Source organism: Anser anser (genome assembly GCF_964211835.1).
Source record: "Anser anser genome assembly, chromosome: 7".
NCBI classification, from domain to species: domain Eukaryota; kingdom Metazoa; phylum Chordata; class Aves; order Anseriformes; family Anatidae; genus Anser; species Anser anser.
Window position 1 is genome coordinate 13,710,643 of NC_139727.1, and position 25,461 is coordinate 13,736,103.

Below are 25,461 nucleotides of genomic sequence, written 5' to 3' on the forward strand. Positions count from 1 at the left end.
ACACTGCAGAGAATCTAAAATACTTTCCTGGACATGTAATCTTGTAACAAGAAGCCAGTTGAACCTGAGCTTTCCTGATCCACTGATTTGTATGTACAGTTTGACAGCCATCTGCAAGAAAGTAATAGCAAGATCTTTGCTAACATTGTCAACCAGCAACTGTTCCAAACCAATATTTTTGTTTCATTTTAAAGCTGAACAGATGTAAACATTTGATCTTGGTAATGATTTCCAAAGATTTAAAATAATAATAATAATTTTTGAGGGGGGAAATAATGATTGGGTGGGTTTCATTCAACTGAGGAAACCTGGATGGAATTAATATATTCTAGGGATCTTACAGAACTTCTTTTAAAATCAGTGTATTGTTCAGAGAGGACAGTAAGCTTAGTATTTAGAGACATGAGCTTAAAGCATTTGTAATGTTTAGGCATTTCCGTAAGTGTTTTACGGACATCTGTGGTGTTTTTATCAGCAGTCTCGCACACCATAGCAGAAATAAAAAGCTGCATCTGTTAGGCATTGCCAGGTATCTAAATGCATATATATATATTTGTGTGCATCCTGCAAGCAGATATTAGATCTTAGCTTGGATCACCATGTGACTCGTGTGTTTGGAGGCAAAGGTTCTGAGTGAAGACAAATCTCTCCGAAGCAGCGTGGCACTTACTGGAATTACTCTGGGCTTTCAAAGCAGTAGCTGCAGTCAGAATCTGGCCAAAGTAATTAACTTACGAAGGATGGGAAAGAAAAGCAGCATGTGGAAGATGTAATTAATGTGAACATATGACAGTCAGTTCTCACATAATAAATTGGCAGCTGTGCCTGAGGTAACTTTTATTTGCAAAATACAGTTGGAAATTTTTAGAAGTAATTGCACATTTTCTTCCATTTCCACATGGTCCAAGAGAACATGGTACAGTACAAATATCAACAGAAATGCAATAAAATAATGATTATTATTGCTTTTAATTTTTATTATTTTTTTTCTTGGCTCAGGGCTATGATCTTATTTAAACCAATGTCCAAAGGAAAGGAGGAATACATTTTAGCTCAGGAAGAGACAAGTGGCAAAACATTTTAGTGATGTTTAATATAGAATAATCTAAAAGGATAAGGCAGGAACAACCAGAATAAATAACAGTAATGGCTAGATATCTATTTGCGGAGGAGATTTAGTAATGTAATTCTCCTGACTCAAGAGTAAATAATGGCTAAGATAGATGTTCTGAAATCCTCCCAATTTGATGGCTTGAATTTTTGCAAGTCTGGAAGCTTATCGCAGCTTTTCCTGAATAACAGGTGTGACACCAGTAGTCACAGATGCCGGCAATATTCAAGAAAATACATTCTCCTGCTTGCACAGAGCAGTGCTCTGGAAGGCTGCAGGATGACACCTGCACCCAGCTGCTGACTCAGCTGACTTGAACAGCCTGCTGCTGAAGCTGCTCTGCCCTCCCTCTCAAAAAACTTGCAAGAGGTAGATGAAGGTAGATGAAGATGGCTTGCAACTGAGGTTTGCTGCTGTGACCAAACATACGAACTTCAAGACTTCTTAATTGCCATCTGCAGGCTTCTCAATGAATTAGACAGTACTATGCTCTATCAGTCATTCCTGCTGCTACCTGGCCTATGTGATTGCCCCTTCATGTGCAGGTGGGAGGTCAGGCTGCCCACCATTTAAGTGCTTGTCTGTTTCTGTGTTATTTTTTTTCCTCCTGTTTTTAAGAAATCTGTTTGTCTTCACCTATGATGAGGAGGAAGAGTCCAAATCTATTTTACCCTAAGCATGAGGGAGGATCTAGCCTACTTTGTGACTGAATGGGGACTGGATCTGGTAGTAACAAACTAGCACTGGAGTGAGATTTTTCTCACAGTAGGTCTGATTAGGAGCTTTACTACTGTTTAAAATGAAACAACCTGTAGACCAGGAAATACAGTTCTTTGTGTAATATTCCTGCTGTAGCTAGTCTCTGTATTGCTCACCCCAGGGGATCTTGCATTTGCTGCAGGTTGAGCCTGGTAGGCAGTTTGCTGAACTAAGCCTTTAAATAGGCAGCATATTTTTTTCAAATAAAAACTGTTCTGTATTTTTTTTTTGTGCTGGTGAATTTCAAATGATGCTCTAGGAAGGTCAGTACACTCCAAATTAATTAGCAAGGATCTCTTTAACAGGATAATTACTATATCAGCAAGTGGTAAACTCAATGAATGTGAGTAGTCCTGGCTTGCATCAACAAGGAGATGTGTTGTAATTCGACCAGCTGATTCTAAATGCACCTTGGTGCGGAAGGCTTTAGACAACACAGCTGGTCAGCAATAGCACTCTGTCTTTTTTACCTATAGACTGGAATTAAAATCCCAAATGAAGTTGCATTCCACTCTCCATATGTCAACCTTTAAAACAGCATTGTGAATGACAATTGGCTCTTTTGCTCCTGCTGGGAAGAGGCCCAAAATGAGAAGAGCAGGAGGCATTGCATGTTATTACTAAATTACAAATGGTAGAAAGGGCTATGAGGTGTATGAGACTTCTTTCTTTGTGGCTTCTCTCGTAATGGAAGGGCCTGATCCTGCACAGAACAGATCATATGGTTTAACAACTCATAAATACTAACACAGGTTCACATGTTTGGGGACATTTTAAATAGGTTCATTTTTAAATAGGTGTATCTTTCAAGGAATAAACATGCCATTGTTTATCAGGCTATTAATAAATAAGCATATGACTGCTGTGGTGGTCATAGAAACACTCATGCATTCCCAGAACCCCATTCTGTCTTTAGATGGCTGAGGCTTTAGGTAAGACTGGGAAATTTTAACAACAGAAATTACTTTAATTAGGCCACTCTATTTGCTAGGTTTTTTTCTTAATATGATTTTCTGATCTCATTAAGAATGAATGCAGAAATTTGTAAAAGCACCTGCCATTTTCTGTCAGCATATGATTTTTAAGCAGCCTTTAAAAAATTGCTCATCTTTCAACATGTATAAGCTAAGCCCAACAAGGACATTGGTCTTAAACTGATGTAAAGTGTTCATAGGAGAAATGAATCAGGCCCTATATTATTTACCCCAAATGTAGAACTAAATGCATAACTATTAGCTATTTCTTAAAAGTAGATCTTGACACTTGATAGACCAGATAACGTCTGAAGTGATTTCATGGGGCTTTGTGAAATGTTAAGCACAAGCCAGAAATCTTCTGCCTAGATTTTCTGTCAAGTGTGTGTAGTGCAATCTTCTTTCTAGTTGGCTTGTATACCTGAGATGCCTGAGTAAGGCCACTTTAAAAAAAATAAAATGGTGACACTTAAAATCTGCCCTCAACTTCAAACACAGTGAAGCATTAAAAAATATTTTTTTTGGTTTATGTTCTGACTGATAGAAATAAAAATGCAAATATCTCAGTAGAAAATGCCTGGGTGACACACACAGTCGTGTTCAAATGATCTGTGAGGATTTCATTATCTTTTTAATATATTTTTATTTGTAAGGTTGAAATTATTCAGACCATGCAGGTCCTAAGAGACAGCATGGTGTTGCGTAGTCTTTTGAAACTGAGGTGAGGTAACATTCAAAGAAGCTTTGAATTTTTTGAGTGAACAATGTTTAGATGTCATAGTAACAGTACAAATCATGCCCTTTCACTTACGTGTCTGCAGTTATCACTGTAGCAGCTGCTTCCATGCACAGCAAACATTGTTCATCACACTTAAGTTATAGCCCAACCACTGAAGTAGGGCTGAATGCTTCTGTTTCCCCTATTCCATGAGGATGTTTATCCTTTTTATCCTTCTGTCTGAATACATGCAGGTACATATGTCAGCAGAGTGCCACCCAAGGTAATAACCAACCTTGTTAGTGTGCCAAACCTTCATTGCTACTACAAACTATGGCTACAAAATCCCTATGGATAATATAATAGGGAACTAGTCAAAACCCACCAAAATCCAATAGGATACAAAATTCTTTTGCTTCAGAAATTTCCCCTACAGTTCAGAAGAAATTGATTTCTTGGTGAAAGAGAGAGTTTATGTGCTCAAAGTCTGTTTGACCGTAGAAATAGGCCAAGCCCTTTTGAGGAAGCTGTGAGAAATGCAGTTGGTTTCAAGTCAGTAACTGTGCTCACTGGTCTTTTGATGGAGCTTGGGATTCCTCTCTCACTGGAAAATCAATGAACTCTTTCATTTCAGTATCTTGCTCAGCAGTAGCTTGAGTGCTGGCTTCATAAGGCTCGCATGGGCAACAGCTGACTTCTCCTTTCCTGCTCTTCTGCAGAATAGTAGCACGGAAGTCTAATGTTATCACCGCCAAACGATACAGTTGTAGGGTCAAAACTAAGATGTTCTTAGCTGTAAAAAACACCAGCAACTGATTGAATATTCTGAAGTGGCCCATCAGGATTGAACGCACGATGAAGAAGGGTCCATCCTGTATGAACAAGCTGACCCCGATGTTCCACAGCTCTGCACTGTACCTGCAGAACAGCAGGCTGGGGATCCGCCTTGCTGATGCAGTTGGTTTGCAGCCAATATGCTGTACTGGAAATAAAACACATGTTAAAACAACTCTTTAAAACATAATCAGGATTGGGTGAAGTGCAGCTTTTATATACCCTGGATTATAAATGCCTTCAAGTGTGAACAGTTCAACATAAAGCATATCCCATTTCTGAGATCTGTTTCAGTGAAGCACGCTAATCTCATGTTAAGCAGGCACTTACATGGTCTGCTGGAAAACACCAAAAATTGTTTCCCCTTTACTATCCCACAAATGTATCAGTATTTATACACTTGAAAACAAGAAGCGGAAGGAGATCACTTAATCTTTCTGCAACAACTTCCCAGATGCTTTTCTGTTGAATCAGTGTGCTAGGCTAATATGCATCATTAAGAAAACAAACCAATAAACTAAAATACCACAAACCAAAAAAATCCCTCGATGCTGAATGGGAACATCCAAAGCTGTAGCACTTCAGCTAGTTCCGGGTGAAGACCTTGCTTTTAAAAGATTCATGTTGCCTTTTCTGTATGTCATAATAAAAACAGGTCATGTTTGAGGGACAATATCAGGCATTATGGACAGGAAGAAACTGTAGTCCCTGCTTGTCATATGAGACTTGAGCTACTGTTGCTCATTTGTAGCTTTCTGGACATCAAGTTGGGTGCAACACCTGGAACCTGCATGGATGCATCCTCCTCAGCTATAATGACAGTGGTGAGCTAGAATGCTTTTGGTGGCGTAGCATCCGGAGAAGGGTCATCAGAAGGCTTTTTGTGCGCTAAATATAGCTGCATCTTATGAAAATGCATATAGCTTAGCTGACCCATTTCTCAGGCAGCGTGATTTCATTAGCTTAAGACCTGTAATTACTGTGATGCAGTAGTAACCACCAAACATCACAGCTTACCAGAATAACTCCATTGTTCGAGTCAGCTCTGGGAAAAGAAAAAGATGAGACTCAAGAGTGGAAAATGAGTTGTAGAATGGGGAATGCTTTTTCTGAATCCGTTAGGCAAAGCTTCAGCAGCAACTAATTTTTTAATGGCTTTTGTGTCGTCGTTTAACAGTCCTACCTGCGTTACTGACATCCTATATTGTCTATGAATTGCTCTTTTAGGTCATGGTTGATGTGTGATTAAACATTCTGATGCCTGAATGACAAGTATCTGTGCAGCTGTATAGAATTACCTAAAACAAATTGTACCCACGGTAAATTTCAGGGTAGTGTGTTCAATAACTTAATTTTTAGCTAGTAAATGTAATTAAATAAGCAGAAAAGCAACAGCCAGAGGAGAGGGGAAAAAAAAACAACAACACAGTACACAGCTTAGTTCACTTCAATTAATGGTATGTTTCTTTAAGCAGTGTTTGAATTTATCTGGGTAGTGGTGATGTATGTGTAGTGTTTTTGCCTTTTTTTTTAGTTTGAGTGTTGTGCATCTTTAAGATAATGTATTTTACCAGTAACAGGAATTTTATCTGTGATAAACTGCATCAGCTTTCTTAGGAGGTGAGCAGCTGAGCTGAAATGCTGGAATATTTTCCTAGCTTCAGTGTTGAAAACAAAGCCTAATGCTGTCCACAAAGAAAAGGCTAATAAAAAATTCCTAGAATCATTTCTCATTACTTTATTCGTTCATTAATTTAATCACTGTGTCAACCTAGTCATCAATTTTATATAAGATGCTGGTGAGGATAACTCATCTTTAGGCTAGTATAGTTCAACTGCAAACTTGCAATTGGAGGCCAGAATGGTTGCAACAGTTGGTGACTGAGGAGGCTTTCCTTGTTCTCCTTTGATCTAGAGAAGCCCTTTCTGCATATAGACAAATATCAGTTTGAGTTAGCTGAATGTTGGGCCTGTTCCTTTAGGATAAGGATGTACAGTCCCAACGTCATACGGCCCTTTAGGTTTCCTGTGAATAGCTAATTTCTCCTGTGATAACCTCTTCTGAGCCTGTGATACCTGTGCTCTAGGCTGTGCTGTTCCCGGTGCCTGAGGCTAGTTCCTCTCTCCATAGGTGCCAATAACCTGCCCAGATTGGAACCATGATAGAATTCACGACCAGATCTAGCTCAAGAGCTTACACAGCGAAGTTTAAGGCAGTACCAGGCAACCAGAGTAGATGCTTCAATACAGTACTGCAATACCAGTTTTCCTGGAAGTGGTTTTATCAGGGAGATCAGAGATTAGCCAGAAACAAGTTGTTCCTCAAAAGAAACCACAGTGGTCTTTCATCAAAAAGCCTCATTGTCTTTATCATATGAATTGTTCTCCACCAGAAGTCCTGTGTAGAGTCTGTAGCGTGTGCACAGCCATGAGACATGCCAGCAAAAACTTAAAGCACTTGTTCTCTTCTTGTCTATGTGCAAGTACTAACCTGCAAGATCAAGTGGAAACTGTAACATACTCCAGGTCCATACAGCAAGAATTGCATTTAAGAGAACATAATTCTTCCTATGGGAGGGGAAAAAGCGATAACAGTGAAGATGCAGTTTCCTTATGTGGCAACAAAAATGTTTTCCGTAGTATTTGGGATGTTATTTAAAGGGAGGTTAAGCCAGACAGTGATTGATTAATGCATGCGTCTGAGATGTAGAAGTAAGATGAAGAAAACCAGGCAACTTTGGTGTGGAATTTCTGCTTTTCATGCCATATGTTCCAGCTGTGTAATTACACTAAATATTTAACGCTAATATAATGATAAGCATGTGGAAATAGACATGTGGCTCAGAAATATCTTTACATATGTAATGATTACACATTCCTTCAAAGCCTACAGCTTCTAGGCCAAGTGGGAAGGACCTCTCTTCCTGCTATAAAATATTCTTTGATATTAAAAATAATAAAATAAAAATACTGAATACTGTGTCTGTAAGAGGATGAACCTCTTCTCTGTTTCTTTCTCTGTGATGGATGTTCATCATTCAGCTCTCAGTGCTGCAAGAGGGAGATGGGCTTACGTTCTCCAGGAGAGATTGCAATGTCGAAAATTCATACCAGAATTATGCTGTTCCCTTTCTTCTTATCTTTGAACACTTTGTCATTCTATCACGAAGAAGAAAGTACATCTGAAATAACTGAAGAATCAACTTGGATAATGAATCACTAAAGCAAACTCTAGTTGCTTCCATGCCATTCTAAAACAATTCATTAACCTGAAAGGTTTACTGTGTATCCAGTGTTTCAGCTCCTGTAGCTGCAAGATCTGACGCTGCATGGCAGTTATGCTAGCTGTTTGGCTCTTCGTACCCTTTTATTGTGATGGATGTGACATGCTTCTCTGCTGGCAATGGATGACTAATCTCTAACAAAGCTCATAGGACTGTTAAGTCTTTTACAGAGGGAAAGGCAAGAGCAGGAGAACAGAGCCCTTGAGTGTAGCTTTCTGTTATCTGTGGGAATACAGTTTGAATAATCTGGATACTGCAGACAGCCCAAACAAACAAACAAACAAAAAACACAAGCAACTCTTTTGCTCTATGCAAATTATTTATGCCAGCAAATATTCCTTACCGCACATCCTCAATGTCCAGGGTTTCACTAGCAAATTCAAGTATATCTGCTGCTGTTCCCACAAACATGAGGAGCAACTGAGACAATTGATCCCGTGTGATTTCAACCCCAATGGGGAGAAGCCATCTCCCAACTACTAGGAGCAGTAGGAAGGTCTGGTGGAGGGCCAGTGTCCATACAGTTTCACAGATTGTGGAGAGCTGATTCACAAAGACTTTAGCCTGTTTAAAAGACAACAACAATAGCATACTGTAACTTCAGGAGACTGACATTAAAGGTGGCGTTCATCCTTCAGCCTGCTTTTGTTCTCCGTCATATTGTATTAGAGCAGATCATTTCTATGCGGCAGGCATAATTTGAAAAAGGCATATTAATACCAATTTTGGGTAATGAATACTGATTCTTTCTCCGTGCTTTTTCTCCCGTTCTCATTTTTCAGCTGAGCATTATCATTTGCAGAACTGTCACTGGACGCTCTTTAAATTCAGTTAGATTTCTGAGAACAATGAGACTTTCTACCAGCAACGATTAGTACATGGTATAATGTAGGCCACTTCTACAATGTGGCTTTGTGAAACTAACATTTTTTTACTCCTGTGTGGGGGGGCTTCCCAAATAGACACAACAGTCCTCTCTAATTGCTCTTTCCTAACACACTGTAAGATCTCCCTACTAGGAACAGGAAAAGGTGTCCCACCGTCTGAATGATGTGGTGATCTATTCCCTCACTTCCACGACTGCTGTCTCTGGATTGATTGAAGTCTTGGTTGGTGACATTCACCTGAACAGCTCCAGGCTCATTACCGCAATACTGTTGTGAACAAAAACATCACACATGCATAAATGTCGTGTGCAGGGAGCAGATGTGCTCTGTGGCTGGAAGAGACCTGTTTTGCCAAACTGCAGAGGGTTAATTTGTAAAGTCAGTGGATGTTAACAAAGGTACATGCTTACTCTGAATGTAATTTCCCTTATGCTCAGAAGGGATGAATTCTTTTGTGGGCAAGGGTGATGTGCTGGTAGGCCCTTGAGAAGCTATAGGATTGTGCTGATAAAGCTGATATAAATTGAAAGGCTGATGGAGTGGGTGACACCTCTGCTGTTAAGACTGCACTCTCTGAATGCGCTCTGTCTGCAGCTCTCTTTGACCGGCTGCTGGGTTTCCTACAGTATCTCTCTGCCTAAAATGGTAAAACAGGGTAAAAAATGGGTATGGTTAGTCTGCTATCTTATACTTCTGGTCGGTCTCTACATCCTCCAAACTTTTCAAAATTTGTTTCTTTTCCCTAGTGTCCAGAAAAAAGTTCTCTAAATGTGCTGTTTTATTCTTCTGTATGGTTTACCTCAAGGTTGAAATGAACAGAGTTGGGCTGGGGAGACACTTGGTTTGTGTTTCCCCTCTAGGGGAAATAATAACTAAGAAATACGGGTTTGTGATATCTCCCATCCCTGCAGAGTGGAAGAAGTGGTGCTTTAGTTTTCTCACACATCGGTTACTTGGAGAAAGTAAATGTTGGCTAAGGCATACTGTTACGTGGAGTGCAGTTAGCTGTGGTGGGGCTGGGCTAAGCATTGAGGAGTGCAGCGCAACACTGCTTTCTGCTTCGCCCCATGGCTGGTCCTGGAGCAGCTGGGGAGTGGTTTCTAAAATCTGTCTTCATAACAACCCTTAACATTTCATTGTAATAGAAAAGGGATAATTAAAAAATCAAACCATGCTGTCATTAAAGACTTCTATCCTACTTGTGCCAGAGAACACCAGATGATTTGCATTTCTCCACTGGGCCCCCCACCATTTTATTGCACGAGGAGTGATTTTCTGCAACAATTGGAATTTGTTTGAGTGCATGCTGAGTAGCTGTATTCAGCATAATGCCTGCCAATATGCAGGCAGCATTTTCCAGCAAATGTCACATTTGAACAAATTTTGGATTCCACTCTGATACTTTACTGGTCTCTGATAATACTGCACATATCTGAGTGAACACTGCCTCTTGCCTGATGATGTTGTAGAGAAATGGAGTGACTTCCTGTGGCCTGAAAAATCAGGAAGAAGTCCTTGTTGCTTTTGTACTTGGTGATAAAGGCTCTTAAACTGAATGCTTGGCTTAGTTGGACAGTGGGTGTGAGCACACTGAAAGACTCACACACAAATGGGGGAAATATTTCCATTTGGAGGAGGGAAGTTCGTATTATGGGGCATGGAGACAGTGACAGGGAGGGGCTGGGGTTCTGCCCAGCTACAGCCTTGTAGGGCTGATCTCCTGGGTTATCCCTGCAGCCCATGGAGAGCAGGAGAAGCAGCAGCTTGTTCAGGGGATGTTTCAGAAATGAAAATTAACTGGTGCTCTGGAGAAGCTTATTTATCTATCAACTGTAGGAGAAGACCGAAGCCTCCGAAGGCCAGCCTTTCTGAGCAGCTCCTACAGGCAGTGCGATGCAGTTGGTCAACAAGACCGTGACTTCAAACTTTTGCATAAGAGAAATAACCACCCCAGCATATTAAGAAGTGAATATCTACCCTGTTACAAGTAGCCTGGGTAGGGCAAAGGGACTGATACCTTGTGCTGGAGGGGGAAGGCTAATTCACCTTGACAGCCTTTGGCTTGTCAGCAGGTCAGCCTTTGAGCCCTCTCCTCTGCCCCTTGCCCAGTGTGGCAGGGTGAAGAGGGGAGAGCTATGAACTTGCATTAAAATGCAGAGTTTGGGGGTTTGGTTAGTTGTTTTTTAAAACCCTATTAGGGAGAAATTTGCCAAATTTGAGGCTTGCACTGCTGCAGGGGGACAGAGTAAAGCAGCGCTGCTTCTGCATAGCTGTGAGGGGGCTTGTTTCATTTTCCTAGTGGTACACAGGCACAGAGAACACTGCTTTCAGAAAATCAGTTCACTTTATTAATATCTTTTGTAGGCTCTTTATGTGTGAATTTTTTTGAAACCATTCCTGGCTTGATGGGAGGCTGCTATTTCAGTGGAAGGCTCCATGGATGCTGACTGAATGGTGCTCCTCAGGGCAGGTCTGTGTGTCTCAGACTGCAGGCAGGAAATGGAGAGCTGCTTCTGCAAAGCCGGGCATTTAAACAGACTCCCAATTTTCATTTAAGTACCTTCCTATCTTGTTTTATTTTGTTCCTCTGAATACTTATTAAGTGGTGACTCACTTAGAAGTTTGGAGAGGAGCCTTTATTTTACATTATCTATATGCATGTAGATAGGACTGTTGGTGCCAGGCATGTTTGCCTAGCTAATTATGTTTATGCAGTGACTTAATGGGGATGTGACAAGGAAGAAGGAAAAAAACTAAGCTTCGTAGGCAGCTGATAAATGTGGTTTCCTTGCTTAGTTCTACAGCCTAGTTACTCCTAGGTATCAAGATGTATACGTGGCTAAACAAAGCTGCCAAGTTTTTTTCTATGCAAAAATAAAACAGGTAATAATTGTACGTGTTTTACAGCACTTCTATCTTAATTCACTTTCTTTGTTTCTTCTGAAATGAAGCTTACATTCCTCTGATTTATATATTTAAAAAAAAGCCTAATCAAAATGGAAACTGTTTTGCATGACGCGTTTTCCTAGTGCGCATTGTGCAGTGATCTCACTGGTGGCGCAGGGGACCCCCTGCAATACCAGACGAATTGAGCCATTCTCCATTTGCCTGTTGTTCACAGTCCCAGACAGAAATGAGGCCAGCTGAAACTTACTGCACCAGGCCCAGCATCGAGGTGGTAGCACCGATGCTGCGACGTCAGGGCAGGGTGCCCTCTGTCCTGGGACGTGCGGAAGAGGCCAGCTCTCTGACAAGCAACAGGTACCTGCTCGCTCTGCATCGTGGGAGCAGGCTGGCTGTCCCTGTGGTAACACACGTGTTGTCAGAAATTCCACCCGGTGACTTTGCTTTGTTTTGCTCATACTGGAAAGCTGGAATGTAAGGCAGGGGGGAAAGATCACATAAGCTGTCTTCTGAATTGAGGAAGATAATGGGTGTGTGTGTGGGGCAAATGGTGCAAGATGTAAGATCTCTTCTGGAAGAGAACTGTAGTTGGTAAGGGAATCTGATGTCAGAAAGAAGCTGAGGGAATGGGCAGAGATTATCAATTATTTCTTTGATGTTCAAGCTTTGAATGGTTAAAAGTAATCAAAAGGTTTACCAGGTACCTGTGTTATTGCTGACTAGAAAGCTGGCTATTGCCCTGGCAGTCAGGTGAGCTCTGCTGAAGGGGGTCAATTACTGCTTTCTGTGGCAGTAATGCAGCAGGTGTTTGAAAAGCTAAGAGGCACTTGTTTGTTTGAGATCTTACACTTTATGAAGAAAGAATGGTTATTTTTAATGGATTAAATGGTTTTAATTTTCTTGCCACTCTGTTTTCCTGACAGCAATTTTTTTTCACTCAGTACAATTGAATTTACTTTATAGCATTTCTTCCAAAAATGTATTTCATCCCCAAATACCTCACTGCAAAGCAGTACTTTCTATGCAGCCCATACTCCACTGGTGATAGATAAATGGTATTAATTATGTCCAGTTCTGTGATACTCAGAGGCAGAATTGCCTCAGTCTTCAGGAGGAGAGACTGTGTATTAGCACATGCCTTAAATAATAGCACCGACACTTCCTCTTAGGGATCCAATGGGAGATCAAAATTCTGCTACCTGAAAGACTACAAACTGTTTTGATGGTGTGTATATATTAAATGTGTGGATCTAGTGATTGCGTAATTACCCATTCTGTTAGTATTTTAATAAGGAAAATCCCAGCAATATTTTAGCATGAAGAATAGTACTTGTCTGGGTGCTGCGTTTTGAGGTTAATTGTCAGGAGGGCTGCTCCCCTTCTGGAGGTATTGTCTTCAAATCTATTAGAGTGTGCATTTCCAGAACTCTCCATCCTATCTCTCCAGGTATAAACTAAGCTGTTAACTTGATGTACTTCCTCTTTAATTCACAGTAGCAGTATATCAATAAGAACAAAGTATGCCATGTTCTAACATCATTTTAGGAAATAAACTGCTGCCTCTGACTACAAAATTAGCCTGTTTCTTGGACCAGATTTAACTATGACAAATGTTCTCAATATACACATTACCTGTCTGTGACTGTTTAAGGAGATTTGGCAAAGCAAGATGACAATAAATTTCTGCTGCTGTATTTAGAAAAAGCCTCAGGCATTTTCAGTGTAAACACAATTTTGAATATTTGATTATGCTTCTGTGGGCTCTAACAATGTTTCAAAGGAGAAAATGAGGCACTGCATCTCCTTAGTCTAATTTATATATTTTCTTCTGATGCTTTTTCTCTTACTCCTATCAGACCCTTTTTTGCCATGGTTGTGTATAACCAATATGTGCAAATCTGGGGACATAGCAAATCCCCTTTTCACTATATAGAAGTGTTATGGGGACTTGCAGGCAGCCTGCATGGGGAGGTGCAGGCTCTGTCTTGGCCCTAACTGACCCCATCTGGCACAAGAACTATTCGTTTTAAAAGCTCTGCTGCATGTTTGGGTCCTGAAGTGGAACCCAGACACCCCCTTCCCAGATCACTGTACAGCACAGACAAGGAATATAAACACAGACAAATTACAACATGTCAGCAAATCTGTGTTAGCAATCTGTGAATATTCTCCTAGGTTGCAGTAAACATGAGGTAATTTGAGTTTAAGACTCCTTTCATTGATACCTACCTCAATTTTGGCTTCCTTGGAGTTGTGATGCCTGCCTGTAAGTGCCATGAAACTCATAACTTGTACTTTTTTTTTTCTTTTTTCTTTTTTCTTTTTTTTTTTTTTAAGGCCTCTAAAGCAATGAAATTTTGTCACCATGCTGGAGAAGATTCAAGCTGGTAACCTGGGGCTGAAGGGCTGTGGTTCAAACTTCTAGTCCTCAGTTACCCAGCTGAATAAGGGTCTCATTTTAGCTAGGAAAAAGGTTGATAACTTGATATTTAGGAAATGCACAGTGGTCCATAGTCCCAGCTGGACTATATGTAACATTATGCAATGTTATGTAATGTCCTAACAGTATAAAATGGAAAACTGGAACAAGGTCTGGTATGCATTCCCAATTACAACCCATCAATTAATGCATCGATTTCAAGCCAGTCCATCTTGTCTCATAATAAATACCTGGGTCCCGTGATGAATTTCTAGTAGCCATAATGATGGTACTGTGCAAATCAGATATAAAAATATCGCTGGTGAAAACCTGCAAAGGAAAAGAAAAGATAGCTTGGTATTATATCACATCGTAAATACCATGTATCCTATCATTATCTGAGTTGGACCTTGAGAATGCTACTTAAGTTACAGCTTACATTGAGGTATAACTGCAAATAAGAGTTGTTATTCTTGCTGAATTCCTCATGCTGTCGGTTACAAATGATATCGTTTTTGTAAATCTAAGATCACATGTTGTTTTTAAAAAGATTTTACAAGATTTAAAATCTTTTTTTCAAAAACTAACGAAAGGCTTTTAGCTGTTTATATTTCCATCACTGCATTCTCTGTATTTAGAACAAACAAACAAGAAAAACATTTAGCTAACGTACTCTTTCAGATCTCCTGAAGGGTGAATTAATAAGTTGAGTCATTCCACTGAAAGATACTGGGCTAAAGGCTGCTGATCAGAATCCTGTGTGTTGACACAAGAAAGGTAGAAACAGCATCAGTTTGCCTAAAACAAGCATTTCCTCAGTAAGGGATCTTTAGGGCAGGCTAAAAAGCTTGATGAAAATGGGCCTTGGCCTTGTTCCCCCACTCATGCTGCCAGTTGTCTAATCTTTTTAGGATTTCTGTCTCTTGTTCATTTTTCTAGTCACTCTCCTGTATAATTTGTGATGGTGATGCTTTAAGATCTTCAGCTTCTTGAGCTAAGTTCATTCAGACATACTGGAGAAGTTTCATTACTACTCCACTCCTCTAAGTACAGATTCTTGCAAAGGTTGCTGATGTTTTCTTATAAAATGTGACATTTTTTTGCAATTCTTATTCTTTTGGATTAGGAAAGAGGTTCTCTGATGCCACTGATGGTCCATATAGCCTTGTTGTAGTGCAGAGGGAGCATCACAACAACACTGCCAAGATGCACGGCAGCCTTTGCATTGTGTGGATGGAGCAGTGGGGCCAAACTTGGGATGCTTGCTTAATTCCCTCTGTCTTGCACATCTGGTAGTGAATTTAAATTGCTTATAATTGTGTAACTGCAGCAACGTTTTGTTCAAATGTTGTTGCATGTATTGTTACATTGGATCCGGATAGGAACTACCTTTGTTTTTGTAATCATGACTTTTCCAGTGGAGGTTAAACTTTGAGGAAGAAAAACACAACCGAAGAAGTCCTCAGGAAAATGACTGGGTTACTGAGCTGCTATAAAGTGTTTCAACCAATCCCCTTTACATAAGATAGTCCTGGGTCATTGTGTGTTGGTGGTTTGGGATTTGTGGTATTGGTTTTCTGTTGCTTGTTTGTTTTCTCTATTTGTCTTTTTTTTTTTTTTGAGGGGTTGGATTGCTGATGATGGTGGGTTTTTTTTGTTTTTTTGTTTTTTTTTTTTTCTCTTCATCAAACTCAGTGATTCTGTGGAGTTTTAGCCTGCTTATTTTGGGAGAGAACACACCTCTTGATTGAATGGGAGAAGTACTCTGTTTTACATACAGTATTTCCTGTAGGAGCTGAGTACATGAAAAATCCATCCAGCTGGCAGGTTAGCAAAGCTGAGCTAATGATAGCAGATCAGGCCAGGAAAGTTCAGGAGCTTTAACCCTGCCTTTCTTTCAGAAAGAGCAGTCTAGAGCAAATACTGCTTGGCCAGGTGCATAATGTTACTTTTCCCACATGTGCCATTTAATTATTTATGCTGGTGTAATAAGCAACTGTCTTTTGTCAATAGTGAATAGAAAGGATATGAGGCTCTCGGAGGCAGGAGAGTTCTGTGGCACAGACTGTCCTTTGCCCGCACCAGTAGACACCTAGGGAAGTATTTCTATAAATGCAGTTGATACTACCTGGTGAGTTTTTCACCTGGGGAGGAAATTATCCTGTTGTGATTAGATGCTGCCCATTTGTCTTCAGTTCTTACCTATAATATACTTTACTGTTTCTTAGAGTGTTGGACCACATCCATTTTCAGAATTTCCTTCTAGCTAAATTTAGCCCAGTCTTCTAACACACACGTTCATTAGAAAGGATCTGCTTTCTGTGTCTGTTTTTCCTTTGGATCTTCCAAAAATGGGCTTAGCAAGTGTCCCTTCATGAAGTGTCATCTGCCTCTTCCTCTCCCCAGTGAATCAGGTCTGCTCCCTCTGTCTTATAAATGTGTGTTTGGAGCTCTGCTGTTGTTAAATTTTCCTGTATCCCAGACTTCATCACTGCTTTTATTACATTTACATTTAAAGTATGGAACACTCGTGTGAATTGTCATACAACACTGCTTCTGTTATAATGAGTTTCCCAGATTGCAACAGACAGGAATATAAGGCCACTGAAATACTCAGTTTTCTTGCCTTGGACTTGTCCCAGGGGCCTGCCTGCAGTTTGAGATTTTTAAAAATTAAAGGTCCTAATGAAACCATTACAATTAGTTACATGAGCACTCTTTTCACAGAGCATTTGTTTTGGCTGACTGATCGTGCTGATGAGCTGTAGCAGACTGCAGTCATTCCTTACATGCATGTAAAAGCCCATGTGCCTGGGCAAACTCTGTGGCTGTAACTTTTTTGTCCATTTCTCAGGCAGCCTTTCCTGCATGAAGGCTTCCCTCTGGAATAGCCTCTCAAATTCAAATCCAAATACTTAAAGCACTATTACTGCATTGTGAAAGAGGTTGCTGCGCATCATTTACTTGTCGCTGAGTTTTGGTTCGTGCACTAGCATGGTGTTGGCATTGTTGCATATAGCAGGGACAGGGAATGCAGTCCCAGGGAAAGAGGTGCCCTCAGGGAGCAGCAGGCTGGGTAAGAGATGGGGGCATCTGCACTGAGCAGCCGCATAGCCCCCAGCATTGCTCCGCACCTCATGTGTGTGCTCCCTGCCAGGCTGTGGCATCGGAGGTGCCTGGTGACCCTGCAAGGGGATGCCTGCCTCCCCTCTCCCCGTGCCCCAGGGTCGGCAGCTCTAGAGCACGTATCTTTTGCCGGCAGCAAAGTTCCCACATTTTTCAGCTGTTGGTACACATGCAGCGCTCCACAAACAGTGGTTCCCAAGCACTCTTCTGCAAAACTGCCCATCCTGAAAGCCCTCTGGATTTGACCATGGACTAGCCAGGACATTACCACGCTTCCACCACTCTGGGTTCTGCAGGGAAGAAAACGCAGCTCCCTGAAAGTGTGGCAGAAAGAAAGCCAGGGCAGCTGTGCTCGCAGGCAGCAGCTGCAGAAAGCAGCCCCACATCTACAGCAAAGTACATGCAAAGAAGCAAGAGGGGCTCCGTCGGAGCCGGCAGTGTATGCTCACCATTTGTAGCCTCTGCCTTGCTTAAACTTGAGGGTGAGCCCTGTCTCCAGGCACAGGAGAAGATTGAGCAGTGCCAGCAGCCAGTACTTGGGTTCTTTCTTCACTTCGGTCACTCTCCAGACCCCGATGAGGGAGTGCAACACGAAGAGCAGGCGAGTAACCAGAGCATTGAGCAGCACCATCAGCTCCATCCTGGACCAGTCCCGTTCCCCTTCTCCTGCACCGCAGGGGCCCGGCGCTTTTTAGGAAATCTGGGAAGTTGCTCTGGGAATCACTGCAAAGCCTGCACGCCGCAGGCACGCAGATCTCTCCTCTTCCATCTCCACAAAGGGGCCCATTATGACAAAAAAGCAACAGCATTGCCCCTCCCCCAGACTTCCTGAAAACTTTTTAAAGGGAAGAAAAAAAAACCAACTTCGCGCTTCCAAGCTGGAGTGGTTTGCAGTGCTCAGTGCAGCTCTGACCATGCTAAGATGGGGGCGTAAAGGGTTTCTTTATGTCCCTTCTCTATCATCTCCTCAGGGACTCAAGGCCAGGGAAATTTCTGTCTTGCACAGCTCCTATCCCTCTGCTAGCCGTGCTCGCTTCTCTTATCTCACAGACTCCCAGAAAGAGACAAAATGTAAGGAGCATTATTAATTTGAATCATCCTTGCTAAAACTTTCACTGTGTTACTGAGGCTGCAAAACCCTCTTTACTCTCCCCTACCCCCAAAAAAGCTATAATGCATATTTGGGGGCTTTTAAAGTTGTTCGTTTAACATTGCAATACAGAAAGCAGAGGCTATGTGCTTCACTACTGGAATCTGTGTGCAGACACATTGAGGTGGTGATTAGTGTTGAGCAGATTGATTAAATTTCAGTACTGGTTAGTTTTTCTGACTTCTGGTGTTTTAATGTAACTAATGTAACTGAATAATCTACAGTCTGGTTCAGGACTGGGAATCAGCCCCAGTGTGAGGTACCCCATAAACTGGGCTGAAATCTGGGCTAAAACTAATGTTACTCAATAGGACTTACACAAAAAACACACTGAAGTTTGACATTAGGTCAGCTACCTCTGGAATGAGCTTCAGTATCTTCCGTGGGAACAGTTTATAAAGTACAGAGCACAGTAAGAGTTGCTTTGATGTTTCTCATGGTTAAATTTGTATTTGAATTTACACTCCTGAAACTAAAAAGAAATGTCCTCTTGATGAAATTTGTCACTTGCTCCAGTTTTGTGTTCATTTACTGCTGAAGCACTTAAATTGAGATATACCATTGTAAAACACAAATGCAGAATCAAATAAATGGAACCTACTATGACCCTCCAAAGGTCCAGCTTCCTAGCTGATTTAAGTATCCTGTTCTACTTCAAACATAAGGAGATACTCTTCTGAGAGCTGTGACCTTTCTAAGAAGGGATTTTTCCACAGGTGTTCCTCACCATGAAACTGAGCTTCTTCCTCTATGAACCGCTCACACCAGTGCTGTCCAGCCGCCCTCACCAGGGGTGGCGGTGATGGGGAAGAAGGCTATTTAAAAACAACCCTGCCCCCAGAAAGGAAAACAAAAGGCCCTTCCACAGTATAGATCACTCACTCAGGAAATGCCTGAGTAAATAAATGGGCCGTGCAGTGTGCCTTTTTGAAGCAACAAAATCAGGTTCCTCATGCTCAGAGGAAAGCAAATCCAAGTCAAGGGCCTACCACTGATAATCCCCTGCCAACAGCCACCCTACCATATCATGCCCTGAGTGCTGTGGGTTTGTAGCCCTTCCGCTGTTGTTAAGGTCAAACCTAACTGGAGAGGAAACAGGGAACAGACAGAACTGAGAGATACTCCTCGCTGTGAGTGCTTGATGTCTAAGAAGTGACATGGGGGAAACGTGTTCTAATTGTTCACGAAGATCCTGACAGCACAGACTTGTCACAAATTTGGAACAATGATCAGTGTAGCAGGCCCATGGTGGTGCATATTCGGTAAGGATGCAGTTGGATTTGCCGGGAGGTCAGTAGTTCTGTGTGTTAGACACGTCAGAGTTACACTGTTTAACAAGCTAATCTCATCAATGGGCAGTCTGGGTTCCACATGGGTGGAAGTCCCAAACCTAAGTAGGAAGATAATATTGACTCTGCCTAGCTGACCAGTGGACCGTAATGGCAACACAAGGCTGAGTAAAGGAAGGAAGTAAATAGAATAACAGAAATCATCCATATCTGTCTAGAAGGGGCAAAAATTCCATCCAGTCTTGACAGTGTACACTTTTAGATGTCTCAGTAGCTGTTTTGTGGAGCAAGTGGTTCAGGAGCCTATGAGGACAAGCCTTGACTTCAGTCCTGGGAGGTTTACAGGATATGATTTAGACAGTAACAGCTGAAGAGCCCCACTTAAAATTGGGGATCCTGTCTGCTTAGACTGAGCATCTTGGCAGGACTAAGAAAAGCCAGTTCTCTAACATTGCTGGGTTCTGCTTCAAAAAGGAAAACTAGTCACAGATCAGGAAGCCTGTTAAAAGTCAGACAGATGGAGGACCTAATTCTTTGCAGGGACTATGGACAATGCTTCTGTAGATCACTGTGAAGTGTGGAGAGTTCTGTAGATCACTGGGAGTTGTGTATCAAGACAAAAATTGAGAAAGAATGAAAAGAAGCCAACATTGGCAGGGTGAGATTGCAGGAGCAAGAAGGAGTCTTTCAAAAAGCTGAACTTACATCCAGATGAAGAAAACTGAGAAGTTAATAAACTCTGACAAATTAAAGGTGCAAACATAGTAGGGCTGGTTCAAGTAGTGCAAGGGGACAACTGACAAAAAAGCATAATAACTAAAAATCTGTTATCTAGTCAAACACATCAGGAGCAGGAAGCACGCCAGGGAATTGTTGGGTCAGCTGATGGCCAGGTAGCACAGAAGCCCTTGCAGGGAGATAAGACTGTGCAAAAGGTGCTGATGAGCTCTTTGGAGTTGTGCATGAGCACAGATGCACGTTACAGCATGGGACTTCTGCATGAAAGCTTACAGAAGTAGTGCTTTCTTTTCCTTACAATGTTGTATTTACTGGTATTCCACTAATTCTGATCTTTCTGTTGTTTCTCTACTGATTTACCCCATACAATTGTCAGGCTAGGGAGTACTTAGGGAAGAAACTTTGTGTTTACCTTGTTCTCGTACTCTTTCCCCAAGTATAGAGTTGGGCTGCTGTTAGAAACAATGGAATGTAGATGGACTTTTGTTCTGACCCAAGATGACCATGCTACTTTCTAGTCTCAAAAGAAATTGACCTAGAGTGAGAGGAGGACAGCCTGTGGACGTAGTAGGTTGGTAGTGTTGGTTAGATCCAAACTCAAAGCAAGACGGATGTCTGTAAGGAACGCTCTGCTGATGATATGCCCTCTCCTTTTTTCTGTTTGGAAACCTTGTCCATGTGAATGCTGAGAATTCTCTGTATCTGGGAACCTTTGAGAGTTAGATGCTTCCAGATGAGTTGCTGTACTCCTGCAAATCCTGGATGTAGTGGTATGAACACACAGGGCATGGGATTTTCATCCAAGACACACTGGCAAGAGCTACCGCATGTTGGTATTCTTTATGGTAGCTAACTGAAGTGGGTCTGATATGTTTGGGAAATGTTAGACCGCACTGTGCCCCTAGCACCAGTGAACTTCTGTAGGAATAGTAAATCTGGCATTTGGAAAATTTGCCACAGAATCATTGCACTTGTGTTTGTTTCTGCTTTTAATTTGAGTTTCCATTCTGATTTCACTGAGCAGAACCCATAACTGTCTGAAATTTGGAATTGCTCCAGTTCCTAGGAAAGGAACTAAGGATATGATGGATGAAAAGTTGAATACAAGTAGCTGTACCATGCTGGTATGAAGCGGATGGTCACATTAGGATGTAGATACGGAGCTGAAACCTGCAAAGCATCTGCTGTTCCCTGCTTGGGAAGGTCGTAGCTAAAGTGCTGACCTATTTTGGTACAACTCTTCCAAGAAAAACGTCAGTGAGGGGAAATCCAGTGGAGAAGAGCAAGAATGTTTATACAACATTCCTTCAATAAAAACAAAAAGTACACATTTTAAAATCACAATTGATGTCCTTACTAAGTTGAAGTGCTTACAAAATCAAAAGACCCCAGGTTGTGGCACCTGGAGGACTCCCATTTCAGACAGGGATGCAGGGATTGGAAATTCTGTGAAGAGGAATCCCAATGCTGAAGTTCAGGCTAGTGTTTGGGGGCTGTGGGACTTTTTTGTGTGTTAGCATGCACTTTTTTAAAAGAAAACATCAACAAAATCTATGAACAAAGGAGATGATCTCGGAATTGTATCTCTTTCTTATAAACTGGAATATTTGGACAGTGAAATGTGGGGGCAGTGGCTATATGCTATATTCTGTTCAAGAGAATTTGAACTTTTGATTTACAATATTCACAAACAATTAAGGGGTATTAAGCAAGTAGCTGAAAGACTGAGGATGAGAATCAGTCATAAATTAACTGCAAATCAGCAACGTTGTTCTGCTATGGAGGAGGCAGGCCAGGCTGTATAAACAGACCTGAGCCTGCCAGATGTGAGTTACTGCTTCAGTCTTCCTCGGTGCTGGGAAGGACCTCAGCTGAGCTGCCCTAATTCACATGTTGCGCTTCCAAGAGAGCTGTCTGGTGGAATGTCCAGCGAAGAAAGACTGAGGAAATTAAAATGGGGTGCTCTGATTCAGTCTAGGGAAAACAAAACAAAACAACAAGGAGAGATGGAAATGGCCAAGTGTTCAGAGGGCTTCTTCGGGGAGGCCAGGAATAGCCCCTTTCCTAGTCCCAAAGTGTAGGGAATGAAGTAAAAGGCTCAAGCAGCAGGCAAGATTACAATTAGGTGTCTGGAGACACGTCCTGCTAGGAAGGACAGCAAAGCACGGACGGAGATTGAGCAGAGAGATTTCAAATCTCCATTGTTGAAGGCTTCTAAGCACAGATTAGGGAACCATCTGTCAGGAATGACGGCAGTTGAGTTGGAAACACGTTGGGGCGGAGGGCTGACTGGAAGGTCTCTGGTGGTTTCTCCAAGTCTCACCTCCTAGGGCTCTAAGGTTTATTTCTCTATTAGCTAATCATTGTCTCACATCTCTGAGGAATTTTCTTGTTTAAATCTATTTCATTTTACTTCCAATAGGGGTTCTGAAAGAGAAGGAAACTGCTCTGTTTTCCAAATGCTTGACTGCAAACTGAATAATTATGACAGCATTATAGAATGATCACAGCGTGTGACAATTAACAGCCATGTTGAAACAAATGGGAGCGATTCAGTTCTACATGTGAAACAAAAAATCAGCCCAGCATTGGCATAAGAGAAAGCTTGACTCTTGCAAGATGGGGAGAGCCAAATCTTTCAAAACAAGAGATGTGATAGAAGGTACTAGCTAGATTAGTAAGGGTGTGAAGGAAACGGATAAAGGAGTGAAAAAACAATACCAAAAGATTAGCTCTCCAGTAAAGAGCCAATGTGATTGCAGAAGCATTAAAATCCCTGCAGGAGATTTACCGAGGACTCTGCCCCGGATTAGAATTTGATATAAAATAACTTAACTGAATTCATACAATTTCTATGCCATTTGTAGCTGAGTTAATAGCATATGTTCCTGGAGGATTACAGTCAATGATTAAGGAAATTAGGTTTTGTTTGAATTTAATTTAGTTGTATAAAGCTGCTACAATAATTTACAGCTTTGATATTTAATATTTAATAACCCAGATCTTAAAAGAATCCAAGATATAGCAATGTCATTATATATTGAAATATTATCCCCATAAGTCATTTATATTTGCCAGTTGATAAGAATGTTCATCAAGTAGATAGGCTCAACAGGAGCTACTTGATAAAAACCAATGCAGCTTTACAGATGGTGAAGGGGAAGTCTTTCTGTACCTCTCATCCAGGTACAGAAATCATAATTCACTCAAAAAGAACTAGTGATCTCAGTTTTGGTAATCACAAGAGTATCTCTGGTTTCCTTTCATCTAATTTTCAAGTTTGTGGCTCCATGAACATCATAAACTCCTTCTTTCTTATAAACCTGTATCTTGTACTCCTTTTTCTTTTCTCCTTTTAAGGAATGTTTTGCTTACTCTCCAATTTAGGAAACCATCCTGCCTCTGTTCAGAGGAAAGGAGGCCTGTAAAAAAGCATTCTGGACTGAAAATCCAGACTTCTAGAAAGAAAGGTGAAACCATTTATTACATAGCATTGTCATTTACCGTGGGCACAAGTCTGCAGTGGACACTAGGTCGCCTGCCACAGCATCAGATGGTGCTGGCAGAACTCCATTGACATCAAAGCTTTGCAGGCCTCAAAATATGGCACAATGAGATTTTTTTTTCTTTTCCCCCCCCGTTTGAAAGTAGGGGAAAGCATATGAGTAGACTGTAGCTCTTTACAGTTGATACATCTCTTCTGTTGGTTTTATGGTTCAGGAAAAAGCCTTCTGGAAGGACCATTTTTTTCTTGGAGGACTAAAAGAAAAGAAAGTTTCATATATTTTACCAGGATTTGTTATTCTTCCCATGGTCTGGGTTTTATTTCTGAACTCATGGGAGTTCTGCAGTACTGCATATTTCAAGGAAGAGTAGAAGAAATTCTCTTCTACAGTAATTATTTCATCCTTGGTTCAAGTGGGGCAGCTGAAGTTACAAACACTGAAAAGTTATGTTGTTCATCATCAGTAAAGAGGAACATTTTCCATCTATTTTTGGCTATGAGTCCTTTGAAAGGTCTTTCTAGTCATTCTCTTTCCTGCTTCCTAGCGTATGAGTCGTGTGATGACCCCACAGGAAAAATGAAATGGTGGCTGGGCAGATGTTTCTGGTGAGGGCACTGCTAGTGAAAAAGATCAGCCTCTTTCCCAGATGGGACACTAGGCACAACAGCAAAATATCTTGGGCTTTGTAAGATAGCCAGCCAAGGTAAGTTTGTAAGCTAGTAGCACTGCTTTTGTTTACACTGTGGGTACATGTGCATAGTATCTTACGAGCAAGTTCTTTGGCCCTGATGTGAACCCACTGGGATTTCTATGAAGGTAAGTATGGCACAGAGCTGGAGCTAACAGGTTTGAGGACAAGCTGCTACACCCAGTGCCTCATTGCAGCTTGATTCCTCTGGGCATGGTGTCTTGCTAAAAGCAGTCATATGCTTCTGATAAACTTGAACCACAAGCAAAAGAGTTTTCAGCAGTTGCAAAATATTGAATATGTAAAATTCACTGTGATGTTAGCGCTGGGTAAATCAGAAATCAGGTCTGATGGAATAGAAATCTTTTGCAAAGCCAGGCTGCATCTCCCTGGGGGAATCTTGGAAGGATACTGCACATCTGGGCCTTATATATAGTCTTTGATTATTTATTTTTTCCCATGAGATGAAAGTTGTGTGTAGACCTTTGCCATCATCACTCAGAACAGTAGGCTATTGTCCTAATGAGACACTTTCCTCCATGAGAATATTGGGTTCCAGTGATGATCTGCGTGTGTGTGTGTATCTGAGTATGTTTATATACAAAGGTATGCATATTTGTATATACGTTGTCTGTACGCTGATATTTGTTCAGGGTTTGATGAAGAAAATAGTCCCGATGTTGCCTACTAAACTCTTTAATATTTCTGTAAGCTTATTTGTTAAGCTGGCTGTTTAGTCCCTCTTCATTTTGGGAAGGACCGGAAGTCTGGGCTGTACTGCGGAATGCAGGTTGGCAGGCTGGGAAATTATTGCATGACTGCAGACAAAGGCAGGGGGAGCATATAAAGGAGACAACTGTCCCCTCCACGAAAAAACTCAGTCGCAATCTGCTAATCAGATTCATCATCACTGCAGCAGAAATATAATGACACGGGTCTTTGTCTGAGAGCAAGGCTTCCATAAAGCTGTCAAGATGCTTAATTATGTTCTGTTGCATTTGACTGCTACAGACCTGATAAGTAAAAGAGAAAGAAGTACGACTAGCCATACTCTTTGAACTGAAATACGGCACT

The 25,461-nt window shown here is 41.4% G+C and overlaps 1 protein-coding gene across 1 annotated transcript; it reads right to left on the reverse strand.

The window, feature by feature from the left end:
* Window positions 1-808: 808 nt before the first annotated feature.
* TMEM26 (transmembrane protein 26) lies at window positions 809-17,854 on the reverse strand. Its single transcript, XM_083845308.1, has 6 exons — window positions 17,466-17,854; window positions 14,142-14,220; window positions 8,721-8,834; window positions 8,024-8,244; window positions 6,888-6,964; window positions 809-4,544 (listed from the first exon to the last, which is right to left on the reverse strand). The coding sequence occupies exons 1-6, from the start codon at window positions 17,654-17,656 to the stop codon at window positions 4,129-4,131; spliced, it is 1,098 nt and encodes a 365-aa protein (XP_083701434.1). The 5' UTR covers window positions 17,657-17,854; the 3' UTR covers window positions 809-4,128.
* Window positions 17,855-25,461: the final 7,607 nt, after the last annotated feature.

What these genes read in the sequence shown, in the direction of transcription:
- TMEM26 (XM_083845308.1), bottom strand. Translation starts at nt 17,656, where the DNA reads ATGGAGCTGATGGTGCTGCTCAATGCTCTGGTTACTCGCCTGCTCTTC. An exon ending in CAAGGCAGAGGCTACAAATG is followed by an intron (nt 14,221 to 17,465) that starts GTGAGCATACAC and finishes TTTCCTTTGCAG; the next exon opens with GTTTTCACCAGCGATATTTT. An exon ending in GTTTCCACTTGATCTTGCAG is followed by an intron (nt 4,545 to 6,887) that starts GTTAGTACTTGC and finishes TTTTATTTCCAG; the next exon opens with TACAGCATATTGGCTGCAAA.